At 42.6% G+C, this 16,052-nt stretch overlaps 2 protein-coding genes across 7 annotated transcripts in view; one reads left to right on the forward strand and one right to left on the reverse strand.

Annotated features, from left to right (window-relative positions):
* Positions 1-6,679, reverse strand: part of RSF1 (remodeling and spacing factor 1) — a 66,535-nt gene extending 59,856 nt beyond the window's left edge. The window contains exon 1 of one of the 3 annotated variants that reach the window (XM_074572330.1): positions 6,285-6,679. In XM_074572330.1, coding sequence (XP_074428431.1) covers positions 6,285-6,483 — 199 coding nt within the window. In that variant the 5' untranslated portion in view covers positions 6,484-6,679. The remainder of the gene's footprint in view (positions 1-6,284) is intronic. The other 2 variants (XM_074572335.1, XM_074572333.1) reach the window with 2 other exon arrangements.
* A 71-nt stretch (positions 6,680-6,750) lies between these two features.
* Positions 6,751-16,052, forward strand: AAMDC (adipogenesis associated Mth938 domain containing). Of its 4 annotated transcripts, XM_074572342.1 has the most exons (5): positions 6,751-6,838; positions 10,374-10,524; positions 14,132-14,227; positions 14,589-14,676; positions 14,980-16,052. In XM_074572342.1, the coding sequence occupies exons 2-4, from the start codon at positions 10,393-10,395 to the stop codon at positions 14,649-14,651; spliced, it is 291 nt and encodes a 96-aa protein (XP_074428443.1). In that variant the 5' UTR covers positions 6,751-6,838; positions 10,374-10,392; the 3' UTR covers positions 14,652-14,676; positions 14,980-16,052. The 4 variants fall into 4 exon arrangements, with proteins under 4 accessions (XP_074428443.1, XP_074428442.1, XP_074428439.1 ...); XM_074572341.1 differs by lacking the exon at positions 14,589-14,676; XM_074572338.1 differs by lacking the exon at positions 14,589-14,676 and having other exon boundaries at positions 6,789-6,903.

A 16,052-nucleotide genomic window follows, 5' to 3' on the forward strand; every position in this document is an offset into this window, starting at 1 on the left:
ACAGCTTTATGGCAGAAGCAAGCTTGTAATATCAACATATCCACGCACTTTATATGTTTAATGAAGAAGATTCAGCAATATATAGTGTGTGAATAAACTCCGCCCATCCAGCATTACAGACACTACCAACCTTAGATGTCAGAACTTGTTCAGTTACATAAAAGGACACCACACGAATTAATCTTTCCGCATTGAAACCAGTTAATAAATCTCAAGTACAGTATCAATTATTAAATTTTAAGTAAAATAGTGTTTGACATTACTTCCCTATCACATTTATCACCTACTTTTAATACTAACCAATCTACTGCAGATATTACACGTTACTGCAATGTATCATGACTTCACTTAAGAGTCCTACCAAACCCCATAACTTCTGATCAACAGTACACAAACTTGCTTGATATCAAATGTTAAATACAAGAAAAATCAATCACATTAACACAACACACTGCTTCACTACCATCTTCCTTAGAAACGTACCTAATCATGAGCTTGAAAGTCTGTCAAACTCCTTGTCATTAGGCATTGTTGGCTTTTGTTTGCTATATTAAACAGCTGCAGGGCTTCAGGTATGTTTCTCCCATACAGAGAGTAAACAGCTGTTTAAGCCAACGTTAATTGTTAATTTCTTCAGAGAACGGTAAGAACCCTTAAGCTTAATGCTGTAAAGCTTTCCAGAGGTATGGAATGACAATAAAAAAAACCTTGACATAACCCACTGAAATAGATGAGTTGAGCATCCAAATTCATTCGAAAAGAGATGTTAGGTGTCTAGAAGATTTAGAAAAAATACAGCAGCTTGTAAAACATAAAACTTACTGCTTTGAAGCATGGCAGCTCCAAAAACTACTTATTTTTTCAGTTCTACGACGCAGTACCAGGTATTCTCTAGTGAAAATAATTAAAGGAACTATAAATGGCTTGCACAGATTTTCCACAAGCTGCCTGCCATTAACCTCAGTTCTCATTATAAAGACAGAAAAGGGGAAGGGGAGGAAAGATTTACAGAAATGGACCTACCACCAGGCATCTGCACCTCATGACAGAATCATAAAATGGTTTGGGTTGGAAGGGACCTTAAAGATCAGCCAGTTCCAACCCCCTGCCCTGGGCAGGGACACCTCCCACCAGACCAGGGTGCTCCAAGCCCCGTCCAACCTGGCCTTGAACGCCTCCAGGGATGGGGCAGCCACAGCTTCTCTGGGCAACCTGGGCCAGTGGCTCACCGCCCTCACAGTCAAGAATTTCTTCCTGAGATCTCATCTAAATATTCTCTCTTTCAGTGTAAAATGGTTCCCCCTCATCCTTTGGCTCCTCTCCCTGATCCAGAGTCCCTCTCCAACTTTCCTGGAGCCCCCTGAGGGACTGGAAGGGGCTATAAGGTCTCCCCGGAGCCTTCTCTTCTCCAGGCTGAACACCCCCAACTCTCTCAGCCTGCCCCCATAGCAGAGGGGCTCCAGCCCTCTCATCATCTTTGTGGCTCTATGTCTTTCTTTACACCACTTAAAACACGAACCAACATGTAAAGCATGTTTTTATTATCAAACTCCAAACAAACACAATATATTCATACAGAATTAAGGAACAAACTTCTAGGCTGTGTCAATCTGTCAGGGTGGTTGTCAAGAGACAAAGGAGATAAAGAAGCTAGAGCTGCGGTGAGGGTACAGAAGAGTACCTCAGACTGGAAATCCACCCACCAAAACACACTTGCTGTTTCCAAGACCACCTTTAGCATGATCATTACCAGCAAGATTTTGATGCAAGTTCACTATTTTGCAGAAAGAATATGCAAAGCGTGCATACTTGTTACCATTTCAATCAAGAGTAAATACAACCCCATACTGCTAAGAAAAACCTGCAAAAATTGATGAGCCAACACAGCCTAACACACTTTAGAAGATGCCATTCACCTCTGCGAGAGGTTCTCCCATTCACACACTAGGGAACCTGGCAAACCAGCAAGCATTTTGCGTAGTCATGTGTAAAATTAGATCTCTGTTGTGCAAGCTAACATTCTACTAATATTTTCATTCACAAGAGACCAAGTGCTTAATTAACATTTATACCGATTCTGAAGCTATTTACCGACACAAAGGAGGCGGTGATTTGGTATCATGGTTCCTTAAACACAGCCCTAAATACAGATATAGTTCTTGCTCCCCTCTATCACATACATTTACTATTTAAATTTGCAACTGGTATTCCATAGCAAATAAAACTCTCAGTAAAAAAGACAGCGTATATGTGTTAGAACAAGGAGAACAAGTGTTGGTTTCCTGTGATGATTTCTTCCAGTTTGTACAGTTTTGCCTTTGGAAGCAAGCAGAGGCTAAAGAGATACGGTACTGCAGCACGCTGTTGGGTGATCTGTACATACCTTAGTTTTGCATGTAAAAGTACAGTAATACAGGGGTAATGACATCTCCCAGCCCCCCGAAGTTCTAGTTAAAACCATATAATGGGTTTCTTTTTAACAAATCTTAGAAGAAACAATTCACTTTTTGAGCATATCAGCTAGCAAATTTTGCGAGTTAACACTGTCGCCATCTTAACAGACACCCAACTTTATGCTTTCCAAAGAAGTTTAAGATTGTCACAACTGCAACCCAAGCCACAGCAGTGTACGTAAAGCAAGGATAACCATTCTCAAGGGGAAGATAATTATTCTTCAAAAAATAAAATCTTCACGAGATAAGCACAGGTGTCATTACTCTGTTTGACTAGTTGCAACTTTCAAATGAACCACCAGCTGGAAAAGTTAAGCTATTTTATTGCACAGCCTTCCTAAAAAGCAGACTAATTCCACAGCTACCAGTTTATCCCACCATTTAATAGCAACGGGCAAAATCAACACCACATATTCTTATTTTCCTATTCAAGCACAATTTATATTACCCACCAAATCACAACGAACATTTTACATTGATTCGCGCATTTCGAGACAAGACCATACCTGTGCACACACAGTTAAAACATCTAACCTGTTACTAATACAGGTAAATTTGATAACTAAACTAGTCAGACGACTAAGGAAAACTACTCATGCCCAAGCACTGCTGTCATTCCTATATTACCCCTCCTACCTAAGAATTTCAAGACAAATACTAAAGTTCAAGTGCTGTCTGAGCACTTAAAAATCTAAAATCCCTCTAAGAAATACTTGATAGCTTCCTAGCTGTCAACATCTGCTCAGCATCCCTGCAGCATCCCTTCCTGTAAAGGAAGGTTATACCTTGTTTCCTCAATAATGAGCAAGTTCTTTGTTCTAGTTATTAAACAAAAAGAAAACTTGACTGTTCTACGACTACTGAACAACACTCAAACTTGAGCTCCTAGTTCTCCTCGAGGCTCCCGATATAAAGAAAATAACTTCTACCAGCACCTTCAGACGAGAAAATATAGGATATGTTTAAAAAAAAAAAAAAAACAACAAAAAAAAATAAACACTACCCCAAACCACTTTTGAAACTGCTGAGCATCAAAACAGTGTTAAACGTAATCAAGACAAAACCCAAACTATTGATTCCTTTCCTTGATTGCAAAATGAATATGGAGAGGACTTCTAAATAGCAGTTACCTGGCAGTTGAGATTGAAAACTTGGTCCAGATTCCAAGAAGTTCAGAAGAAAACACTAAAACACTTTGAGGTTTTGTAGCTATTTGCTTAGATTTTTTTAATGTATTATTGTCAATGCAAATCCACTGTCAAGCAACACTGGTACCAAAAGTGAAACTAACTGTATATAACTGAAATCAAAATCCCTTTTTCAATCCAAGGAACACTACATACTGTTGGTAAATAACAGATGTTCAGGAAAAAAAAAAAGACCACTTCAGTTTTCAATCAATGTTTAGCAACTTTATGATGTGTACCCTTAAAAACACCACTTTTGGGGACTAATTTAAGTAAAAATCATGTAGACAAATTTAGTCACTGCAATAATTTTTTCCAAAAGCATAAAATATTCCGGGTAACAGCTACCAGCACCACAAAGCAAGCCCAACGAGTTGGTTGCATCAAAGGAAAAAGAAAACCCCTGTCACACAAGTTATCACGCAGAGCACCAAGAATTACCCAAGTTTGTTTGTCACACCTCCACACTTACTTTCTTAGAAATGAGAAAATGCGAGCAAATACATCATCTACACCAGATGCAAGCAAATAATCCAAGCAATTTAGAGATTACATTTTCAGATGCCAAAATGATTCCCATTTGGGAGGGCTGTTCTAAAGCAGTGAGAATAACCTGCCCCCTATCAAACAGGAAGGGCAACACAGAGGAAAGTTTAAAAATCCAGCAAGTATCAAATCAACCCATAACACAAATTCCATAATGCAAGTCATTTGAAAGCCTTTTCGAAAAGCATTGTGCAGTAATCATTGTCCTACTGATAAACCCTCCAGTCACGCAGTTAAAGTTATCAGGAAATATTTATTCTTTTTTTTTAATCAAATGCATATACTTAAAACACAGGTCACCATCTCATCCTTTAATGTTAATTTATTCTGCAGTTCACACAAGAAAACTACTCGTACACACCCACTTATGTTGTGTCACACCGTAAACGCATTGGTTTTCTTTACAGACATTGCTTTAAAAGGAACATTTTCATTAAAAATTCAAACTTTTCATTGCGTTGGTGGTTTTTATGAATAAGTTTTGGAACAGTTTAACAAAACAGTGATTTTTCTAATGAGTCCTTTATATACCATAAGAAATAAAGGACTGCTGGGGGAATTGGATATAAATACTTATTTTCCAGAAGGTTAACTGGAAGTTAGAGGATCTTACACGTCTTTTTCATATTGATTAGGCACCGGACAACACGAGGAGACAGTACATTAATCTCATCTCATTATATTTCAGCAGTGGCTGTTGTGAACTCACAGATAGGATGCCTGCACTTTGCAGAAAGCAACTTCCTTTATATGAGGAAGTACCTACATGCCAATTTAACACAAGAAAAAAAAAAAAAGAACCCACACAGGGTGGGTTTGGTGGGGAGGGGGGTGAGAGTGAGTGCATTTTGGGGGAAAAGCAGGAGCTGTTGGACCAAAAGCAGCCCTGAGCTGGGCTCCTCCAGCAGCAGGAAGTTTCTATGGGGCCTTGCCGAGCATGCGCCGTGAGCTCCACAGTCTCCCTATGTGGCAAGAGTGCAGAGGCAACAACCAAACCAATAATAGAGACAAGAGAGCAAGAGCAACAAGCACCTTCCCCTCTATATTCCTACCGCCGCCTCCTCACAGCCCTCCCCAGGCTGCTCTCTTGGCCCGGGGCCTCCCACATCCATTGCACGGAGCAGGAATTAGAGAGTCTGGCAACCAAATCTGCTACTGGAGAGAGAGAGAGAGGAGGAGCAGCTTGAAAGAAAACAGTGGAGTGCATAACCCATCCCTCCACCTCGCACAGCTCAGGTGGTAGTGGGGAAGAAGCAAGCAGCCAGCTTATATCCCCCCCCTCCTCCAGCTACAAGAAGGGAGGAGAAGAGAGGGATGGAGATAGCACACAATGGCTGGCTGTGTTTGTGGGGAGGAGATGGCCTACAACAGCAGCCCTGGGGAGGGCTCAGGGCTTCTCTGTGCCCCCCCTCTCCCCGCCATTCCTCACCCACACACAGAGAAAGAGGAGGGGGGGGGTGAAAGAGGAGCAGGACGTCGCCTTGTGTGTATGCGTGCGTGTGTCCCCTTCTTATTTCAGTAGAGAAGTAAAAAAGGACACATAGATATGGGGGGGGGGGGTAAAGGGGCGGAAGGAGGGAGGCAACCCCCAAACTGGGGGGAGGGGAGGAGATGGAAGAGCCCAGCGTCAGACTGAACAAAAATAGTTATTTTAGCTTATCCCCCTTTCTGCAGGAGTTCTTCCCCCCCAACCCCCAACACAGACCTTGGGAGCAAAACCAGATAAACGGACCGGGGGGGGTGAAGGAGGGGTAGTCAGAGCTGGCACTGAGGCGGGGGGGGGGCAGAACGGGGGGTTCCTTCCTCCCGTGGGGGGAGGCAGATCACACAAACACACAAAAACAGCTGCTCCCCTCTAAATATAAAAGAAGGGCCGTGCTGAGGGGGGAGAAGGCTCCCTCCCCCCCCACCCCCCCGGAGGGCCGCTCCGGGAATCCCAGGCCCCTCCTCTCCCCTCAACGCGCTCCACCCCCAGAGCCGGGAGGAGGCGGGGGGGGGAAAAGCCCCGGCCCCCCCTCCGCTCCCCCTCAGCCGGCCGTGAGGAGGGAAGGGAAGGGAAGGGGGGTGAGAGAAGGGGGGAGTTATCCGGGCCGCTCACCCTGGTCTCCGGGCTCCTGCGGCGGCTGCAGGACGCGCTCCAGCTCGGGGAAAGGCAGCTCGGGCAGGTCCAGCAAGGCCCCGTAACGCTCGAGGAAAGAGCAGACGACGGCGAAGTTCGGCCAGGAGCCCGGGCAGCAAGGGCCTGCCGGAGGAGGGGGAGGCGGAGATGAAGCCGGAGGAGCCGCCGCCGCCGCCATCTTGGACCTGAGGATGGAGAAGGAGCTGGGGAGGGGGCGGGGGGAGGGAGGGAGGGGGCGCTGCCGAGCCGCGCCGCCACTATCCCACAATGCAACGGCGGAGGAGGGGAGGGGAGGGGGGCGGCAGCTAGAGCGGCGCCAAGGCGACACTCCCCCCCCCCCCCCGCCTCGTGCGGCCAGGGGGAATGAAAACAAGGCGGGGCCGTTTACGTGACAGGGAGGGGGATGGGCCAATCGGAGCGGGCGGGAGGGCGGGGCCGGCAGGTAGCGCCGGCCAATGAGAGGGCAGGGGGCGGTCCCTCCCCTGCGGGAGAGGTGGAGCTCGCGCCCGGCGGGGCAGGGGTCGCGCGTGGCGGTGAGTAGCGGCCGTAACGGCCGTTAACGGCTCCCCTCAGGCTGAGGGGAGGCGGCGGGAAGGAGGTGAGGGGGTGGCAGCTCGGCTCGGGTCACGGCCGCACGGACGGCTCGGCGCTCCCTGAAGCGGCCGCCTCCCTCCCGGCGGGGGAGAGAGGCGTGAGGCGGCGGGTCAGGCGAGGCCTTGTTTTGAGGGGGGGGGGGGGGGTTCAGGGCTGTGCCGCCCGCCCCCAGCGTCCGGGCCCCTGCCTCCCGCTCTGTGCTCGCTGGTGTACCCCGCCTTGCTTCTCTCGGTTCTTTGTGCGTTCCTCCTTCCTTCTTCTCCCCGTCTTGTTTTTAAAATGCCCTGCTCCCCCCTAACTTCTTAAAAGCGCCCGCCCCTCCCCCCCGTGACCTCCCCAGCAAAATCGGATTACCGAGTTACCCAAAAATATTTTCCTAGTTCTTAAACTTGACACCTGCCTCCTCCGTACCCGGTTCACTTAACCTTTTTACTTGGCTTCCTGCTGTCAGTTTTTAAACCCTGACCTGCTTTTCTAGCTGCTGTATCGCTGCTGGGAAGTTGCCTGCCTTCGTGGAGAATCGCTTCGTCTTTTGATACCTTACAGAAGTTGTTCTGCCTGAAACTGGACAGTTGCCAATTTACTCTTTCACCTTTATCCTGTTTGATCTCAGGTTGCGCCTTGGATTTTATGAAACATTCTTTTCTTCTGCGGTCTCTCAATAAAATATTCTGTGGTGCATTGCTGTCGTTCACCTTTTTTATTATATTTGTTGCTGGTGGGAGCTACTCTGAAACAATGTTTACCCTCACAAAAGACAGTAGCGCTGGCTGGCAGTTTTAAAATCCGCCTGCTCGCCCCACTGTACTTCAATCTCAAATTTCTTCTATCTTGTTCTCAGTCCTTAGCCACTGCTTTGTTTCTTTCTTTCAGTATAGTCTCCTTGCGTAAACTTGTATTTTGCCTCCTTTTAAGCTCTTCTGCTTTCTTTACTTCCTAGGTTTTTAAACCCTCATATCTTTGCTCATAGATTCCTGAGTCATTTCTCCACTTCGTCTCTTTGTGTTTGGACTACTGCGATTTACAGAAATTACTGTCTTAGGTTATATTTGAGTCATATCGTTCATGGTCTCTTTTGAGCTTAAGTGGTACTGTATGTTTTAGTACTGTACATTTTTCATAGTGAATAATTAAAAATACAACTCATTTGTCAGGGAAATATTTTCCTGCTCCTTGGTGATTGGACCATGCTTTGCGCCAAGAATGTCCAAAGTTTCTCTTAAAAAGTTTATCTTACTCCAATTTACGATACTCTCATTAATTCAGATAACCCAACCTTACTGATATTCTCTGGCAGTATTATGGGAAATAGTTTTAGATTACAAATTTTTATGTATGACTTTTAAATTTTGTTCATTTCTGCTATTTAATTTTCTTTGTGCTGCTTGGAAAAGGTTGTATGGAACCCTTGCTCTCCCATTTGCCATTTGTGCCTGTTTGATCGCACAGTCCCAGCCTTGAAATACTGTTTGGATTGGGAAATCTGATATTCCTCATCATTTTATTGTTCATTCACCTCTGTCTAACCTCCAGGTCTAATTCTGCTGTTTCCTCTTAAAAATAGCACAGGCACAAATTCTTTTCATTCTTCAGAGCCAAGTTCTGGTTGGTTTATTCAGCCTTTACTCTTTGATTGATGGGTGATTTCATTCTGTTGGGACTGCTGCTGGCTATTTCTTCTGCTACAATCTCCCTTCAAGCAGATTTTTGGAAAAATAGTCTTACAAACCTTCATTTGAATCCATCACATTGTGGATGTATAATGAGAGAATCTAGAATATGTGAATCCAAGCAAGTTTCACTCCCCTGTAGCTGCTTGCCCGGGTACATGTGCCACTAACTTCAAAAAAGGAGCAAGGACGAAAGAATTGCCCTGTTGTTCTATGGAAGAAGCAGCTCTGGCAGCCTCAGTCCTGTGCCAAATCCAAAGTAACACAGTTTTTACTTCATGCAATGTTTGAAACGTTTGATACTGAGATCCACTCCTGGCAATCTGAGAAGAGTAGGACCTGTCTGGCTGTACTGTGTTTTGCTGTAGCACGTGAAGATGGAAAGGGAGGCTTCCAGTCCTCCTGGAAGCTGCTCTTTCTTTAATTCATGCCACCAGGGTTCCTATGACTGATTTTTTTTTTTTAATTTTTTTTTTTCCTGGTGAATTTGAACAATTGAAAAGTAAAGGATGAGAAACTGCATACATGAAAGGATCTGCCACTGAGGTTTTTGGGATCAGCCAGGAGCAGGGCTGTTTTTACTGCAGAAAGAACCAATTTTCTTCATATTGAGGGATTTCAGACCATCTTCCTTCTGAACTGGAAGGGCAGAAAAGTGACTCTGCTCTTGAGATGTGTCAGTTGAGTGCCATGCTGCTCTAACGCATTTCCAGGGTATCGCCCTGGGATTCCTCTCTTGTCCTCTGCTGACAGAATCCCATCGGCAATCAGACTGCAATGGCATGAGGGACTGTGAAGAGGGCGTAAGCTTTCATGGTGGCATTTGAGGCAGAGCCCCTGCCCTACTGATGCCCAGCTGTGATTGTGATAACAGGTCTAAAAATTAATGCGGTTAATACCGAAAAACGGTTGGTCTATAGCAGCGCTGATAAGCCTCAGATGGAGCACTCTGTCTAGTTTTAGGCAACAGACATCAAAGAAAAACGCATACCAATTGTTGGCTGCCAGGGAACAGGGGAAAATAAGCAGGGATTTAGAAAATATGACTGAAGGGAAGTGAAGTTTATTTAATCTAAAAGAAAGGAAAAAAAGCTAAGAGTCAAGTCCTCAAGAAAACAGAAGGTGGTGGAAAAGACTAAGGTTAAGCTGTTCTCCTTGTCCACAGTAGAAGGGATTAGAAACAATGGTTTTAAGTTGAAATAACGAAGATTTCATAAACAATGACAAGACATTATTTGGGTTTTAACTGTCCTGAGATGCTACATAGGGAGACTTGGCCTCTGTAAGGAGTGAGTAGGGAAAGAACGCTTGGTCTCTGGAAGTCTTAATTGCTGTAGCAATATGGCAATGCCATTGTTCTGTTCATGGCTTTTCTATTGTGTTGGTTTGTTTGGGATTTTTTTTAACCTCATTTACAGCCAAAGAAACAGTGTATCTCTCAGATATTTTAGGAAATTATTATCATCTTCATTGTACATTTTAGTGAGAAGATTAAAACCCAGATGTGAGAGGATATTCTGGGACCTGATCCCTGTTGATAGTTTTAAAAGTTGAGCACCCAATACTTGTACAGATTTAGCATGTAAAATGATTTGCCCAAAATCCTGCACAAAATCCCCAAGAGGACTGGTAATTCAACAAATCTGCTGATCCTCAGTTCAATTCTGTTGTCACAAAATCAAGTGGATAAAGTCCATAATAGCATTTCCTTCCTAGCTCCTTTGAGCAAGGACAGCATTTTCTGGTTTTATTAACGTGCTGCATATGTTAGCCTGATGTTATGTATTAAATATCCTTTTTCCAGAGTTTGGTTCAACTTTGTGATGTCTTCCCCTGAAATTGCTTCCCTTTCTTGGGGTCAGATGAAGGTGAAAGGCTGCTCTACAACGTATAAGGATTGCAAAGTATGGCCGGGAGGAAGCCGAACCTGGGATTGGCGAGAAACTGGGACTAATGTAAGTTTGCTGTTTACTATCCATCCTGCATTTCAAACAGGACTCTCAGAGCGGTCCAGAGAACAGTTATTAAACTTCCAGCCGGAAATTCATGGAGCTGCCTTTTGGTTTCATTGAACTTTTCCTGTTAGAAACTCAGTATATGTTTCAGAAGTGCCTGTGTGGAGAGGTCAAAGGACACACAAGGTCCTACAGGTGACAGGGTGTACCAACTGTTGGCACCAGTCCTCACAGCTACCTGACCAGACCACTTCCGTACGCCTTAGAGCTCTCAAACTGCGTTCTGCATCTGATTAGAGAGTGCAACTGTGATAACGTGCTGGTAACAACCTTTATTTCAGACTGTGTAAACAAAAGTTGTCTTCAGTGAGATAAAAAAAAAATTATGGGAAGTTAAAACAGATCAACAGTAACTGACCTTAAGTGCTGGGAAGACAACAGCGCATGTGGTTTAAGTTTATAGGCTTTTCCTTGGGGTCCCTTGTACTTATTTCAGACGAAAAATATGCAGATGCAGTGTCATATATGCTAGTTTCTCCATGAAAAGCTCACAGTCTGGCCAACCACACGATGACTTCTCTTGGTAGCCATATACTAAGTGCTTGCCCTCACGATTTTTAAACTTTATCTGTAAATGCTGTCAGAATTGTATTAAAGTACATGGAATGGTATTGACATTCCAGATTTAGAAGCAGCATAATGTCTAATGTTCCGAATGACATTAGGAACTCAATGATAATTCTTCCCGAATTAGGGCTTGCGCTAGGATAGCTGTATTGGCTAGAAAAAAAAAATCCATGTTTTCTAAGCAAAAGCTAAGGCACAAAAGAATTACATCCTGGTCAGGTCTTAGACCCAGCACCAGCAGCTGTATCCACCCAGAGTTTATTTTGACACAACTGGAGGGCAGAACCTTTGGTTTTGGAACTTCATCTATAATCTTTGGGGGAGCAGAACTTTTTTTAAGCTGTCAGAGTTCAGTTTACACAGCGTATATAACGCCAAGAGAAAGATAGTGCTGTCATGCAAAGTTATCTGTACCTTGCAGATAGATAGCTGTGTATGTAAACTTTTTCAATGTATTTCATTTATGGTCTGATTATAAAAGATTAGGTTTTCACTGGCGGTTTGGAGGGGTGTGTTGTGTTGTGAGAGTCACTTTTTGTTTGTTTGACAATATTGTTTTCCTGGTTTATATGCACATGTGACAGGAGAAGCAGAACAGATATGGTAGCTGAAAAGTTCCCAACTAGTTACCAGCTCAGCCACACTTTGATATTCATTCTGACCACTTGAAAACTTTGGTTTCGAATTATAACTACCTACTAGCATTTAGGAGGATGTACTTTCTTTTAAAGTTTCTAACAAGGGATATCTTCAGGTGACAGGTAAAAGCTTTAACTCCATAAAAGTATTTAGAGAAGTCCTCCAATTGAAACAAGGAAAAAATGAGACTATGCTAAATTAAAATTGGAGGAGAAAAAAAAAAAAGTTGGGTTATTTGGAGAGGTAGGTTTTCTGGCATCCTTTGTATATAACCAGGAAGTAAAAAATACCTATTTAGGTTTTGCCTTCTGTAGGTCACTTGTAAATCTCCTGCTTTAGGTCAGTTCTGTCCCCTTGCAGCTATGAGGAGTTACATGGTTTAGTTTAACATTGAATAGCAAGCAACAAATATGAGAATAGAACTAAGCTTTTCTAGACTGTGTCTCCAACTCTAGAGTAACCGTAAAAAAGTTAATCCGATCGGCACTGGAAATAGTAGGATTCCTCAGATGCATTTTCTGCACGTTTCTTTACGGTAGACTACAGTGTGCCTACTTTCTTGGAACATGTTTTTCTCAGGGGTAGATGGAGCTGAAGTTTGGGAAAGAAGCAGTGCTGGTCATGGCCCACACTCTAGTTGGAAATAAATTGTTTCCTTTCCTGCTCTGCTATCAGACTGCTATCTAGTACGTAATTCTTTCATCGGGAAAATTGCATAACTGGCTCTGCAAGGTTCTGTAACTAAGCACTAATAGTTCTTATGGCCTTAACCTTTGGGGATGACAGGCAGCCTCCCTGGCTGGCTGCATTTCAGTGCCATCTGCTAATGGGAGAAAAGAAGTAGGAATTCTAAAGAAAGAGCAAAGAAAACAGGCAAAAAATTCTGCTGCCCTTCCTCTTTCCCTCCAGCTGTCAAATCAGCAATAATACAGTTATTCCCAAAACATGTGGGAGCCCCTGGATCAGGGCATCTTGTGTAACCGAAGAAAATCCTTTTGTTCCATGGTTTTAATATCTCAGGAGTACTTATCATATGACAGCAAACCTTCCCCAGCAATCTAATTATTGTAATTGCAGTAAACCTTCTTTTTGTCTAAGTTTTGAGTCTGCTTTAAAGCCGCCAAAGGAAATGCATTATCTGTTGTCATAAACGTGTACTTGCAGTGATTTGGTCTGAGAAAGCTCTGCATATTGAAGTGAATTCTGCATCCTAGGAGTGGATAGCAAATGTAAATGGACTAAGGGGAACCCAACTTGGAGAACCGTAAAGGTGAATTGTTAAGCTGTGCTTTGACCTTAATTCATTGGAAGAATGCAGTATTGTCTGGAAGTATATGGGATAAAGATGTATGGGCATCTCCATAAAAATAACATTCACCAGGAGTCCACCATGGTGTTGCCTACTTTGAGTGAGAAACTCATCTCAGTCCTCTAAAAAAACCTTAAGAATCCTACCAAAAGAAAAAGGGGGGGGGGAAATAGTATTTATGATTTAAAAGATGCGCACACCAACAAGGGACCAAATTCTAGCCACTTGTTGTTGTGCAGTGTCTTAGTCTTGGCCGTATAGAGATAACATAGAAATAGAGTCAAGGAGGAGAATTAGTGTGACATAATAATGTTTTATATTAACATTACAGGGGTATTTGTGGATCCATATGTATGTAGCACACTAGTAGTGAATGAGTGTATTTCTTTAAAAACTCAAATCAACATGCTGTTAAAGCTCTTTTTTTTTTTTTTTGAGGAGTTTGGTTTCAAATATTCCTTTCTCAAAATTCAGAGGAGTGCAGAAATTGAAACTGTTAACTGAAATGAAGCTAACCAATATGCTTCAGTCCTCTTTGGCAAATGGGGTTTGCAAAGTAAACAAGAAAAGAATTTAATCATTTAAATTATTTGAGAAGCTTTTTGTAATTTAAGTGAGTAAACTTTGACTTGACACAATCTTCACTACAAAAAGCTTTTGTTTGTTTGAAAACAAACAGCAGTATGTTGCAATTTATTGATTTGACTTTAACTTTTAATATTTGTAAAATGCTAGTTGTTAGACATAAATGTTTTAGAAATGTATAATGCATCTCTTTATTTTTAACTGTTTAATAAAGAGTGATAATATTGCCATCAATTGATTAACTATCAACCTTCATCTGCGCATAGAATACCTTCTTTTAATTACCAATGTTATCTGCTCTGTGTGCATAGAAAAGAGGGTGGTGTTACATTTTGGTACCACTAATTTATGCTGCTAAGCTACAGATAGTTTCAAAACACATGGAGTAAGCTTTCCTGGTGGTTGCTCTCAGTACACAGGCTGTTGTTTTCCTCCCCTGACACTTAGCATTCTCCAGGAGTGCAACCAGCTGACCTTGAAGAAGTTGTCAAGAAGGGTGTTAAAACTCTGGTGATCGGTCGTGGCATGAGCGAGGCTTTGCAGGTAGGTTTTTGTTCTGTGATCAACATAAATTAGAACTGTTTGCTTTCCCTCTCCCTCTCATTAGGGATGTGGAGGGGAAATAAATCTATGATGCTTTACTAAGAGGGGAAAAAAATGCAGGATGCTGAATTAGTATGACTGAGCTCCTGCAAGGAGCCGCTCTCTCCCTGAAAGAAACATCATTTGAGCTCCTCTGTATTAGTGTCAATGTCAAGCAGTAGACAGGTCTAAGTTCTGCAATTAAACAAGGAGAATTTTTTACAGTGTCATTAGTCCACCCCCTTAGAATGGGTTATGAACTAGCTCTCTAGCTTGCTGTAAATACTTGATAATTAGGCGTTTTTGTTCCTAATGTTGGCAGGGTGTCATTTCAGTAGATGAACTAGCTACAGAAAACTCAGAAGTGCTGAGCTTCACTTCATGAGAAAATTCTTAAGCTTTTTGGTGAGGTGAGTAACACCCCATTTAGCTTAATTACCTTTAGCTCCAGTTCTGGTTATTTTTGTAGGAAAGGGCTGCATTTTAAACCGTGTTAAGGAGAGATGGGAGGTATGTGTATACAAGCTTTATTTAAGAGAAAAAAAATTGTGTCAATCTTAGAAATGTCTGAGCACATTATCAGTTTGGCTGCTATCAATTACTGAAGTGCATCTATCAACAAACACCATCAGGACCTGTTTTGTTTGAAGCCTTACAGCGTGAGGGGAAAAGAATCTAATGCTTGCTCTTCCCATTTCCTTTTCTCTTCCGAGGTTCCACCGTCGACTGTGGACTATCTGAAGAAAAACGGGATTGATGTGGTGGTTTTGCAAACGGAGAAGGCTGTGGCAGAGTACAATGCCCTGGCTGCTCGGGGTGTCAAAGTGGGGGGAGTCTTCCATTCCACCTGCTGAAGCGTTACAGCTCATTCCGCCTTCCTCAGCCGCAGCCAAATCACGGACACACCTCTCCGCTGAATCAAATTACAGTCAACAGAGTGTGGACTCGTGTGCCAAGGCATTTGTGCGCTGACAATCTAAAATGAAAGGACAGTTTATTAGTTCAGGATTTAAACAAATTGAGTGCTCACAAAAGGGAGCTGTTAATTAAATCATTTAATTACAGAACCATTTCCATATGTTCTTGAGATTGACCTAATCTTTCTCTGAAGACTGTCCATATTGTGGCTACTTAACTTTTCACCTGTTGGCTAAATTAAGATACTAGGTATTGAATACTTTTCTTAGGAAATGGCTGGAAATTACATTATTGGGTATTGGAATGCAGCCATAAAATACCTGATGAGCATAATCAAGTGGTAGATATGAAGCAGTAGTAAAGCAGCACTTTACCACCGCTGTATAAATAAGTTAAAAATAAAATAAATTTAAAAGTGGACCCAGAACATACAACTTTGCCTCCTACTGGCAACTTCAGTCAGGGTGTTTGCTATGCATATCTGTTTGTGATGATTCAAGAACATCACATAATTTAGCACTTTTGAATTTGACATTGAACCTAGAAAAAGGAGGAAAAAAGAAGTCTATAGGGAATAAAAATAAAAGCTGGGCCTTAAAGAATTTTCCTATTAATTGTGAATTGTGCAGATTGAGTTGTGGAGTATATGTCTATTCAAAAGTCCCTATGTGCTTGAAATCATCGGAAAGATTGGTCAGAAACTAGAGTTTGCAAATGTTGATCTTCAGGAAATCAGTCTAAATTGCTGCCAGCGAGCTGGGGATGGATGTGAGAATTCTTACTGGTCATCATTATCAGATGATTTAAACGTTTTGCCAACAAGCGTATTATTACACTGAAACTATAATAAATTCTCATAGTTGCTGTT

Source organism: Larus michahellis, chromosome 1 (genome assembly GCF_964199755.1).
Source record: "Larus michahellis chromosome 1, bLarMic1.1, whole genome shotgun sequence".
Classification (NCBI taxonomy): Eukaryota; Metazoa; Chordata; class Aves; order Charadriiformes; family Laridae; genus Larus; species Larus michahellis.

Excerpts from the sequence above, each read along its gene's own strand:
- AAMDC (XM_074572341.1), top strand. The coding sequence starts at position 10,393 with ATGTCTTCCCCTGAAATTGCTTCCCTTTCTTGGGGTCAGATGAAGGTG. Across the intron at positions 10,525-14,131 it reads GGCGAGAAACTGGGACTAAT|CATTCTCCAGGAGTGCAACC; the intron begins GTAAGTTTGCTG and ends CCTGACACTTAG. Across the intron at positions 14,228-14,979 it reads GCATGAGCGAGGCTTTGCAG|GTTCCACCGTCGACTGTGGA; the intron begins GTAGGTTTTTGT and ends TTCTCTTCCGAG.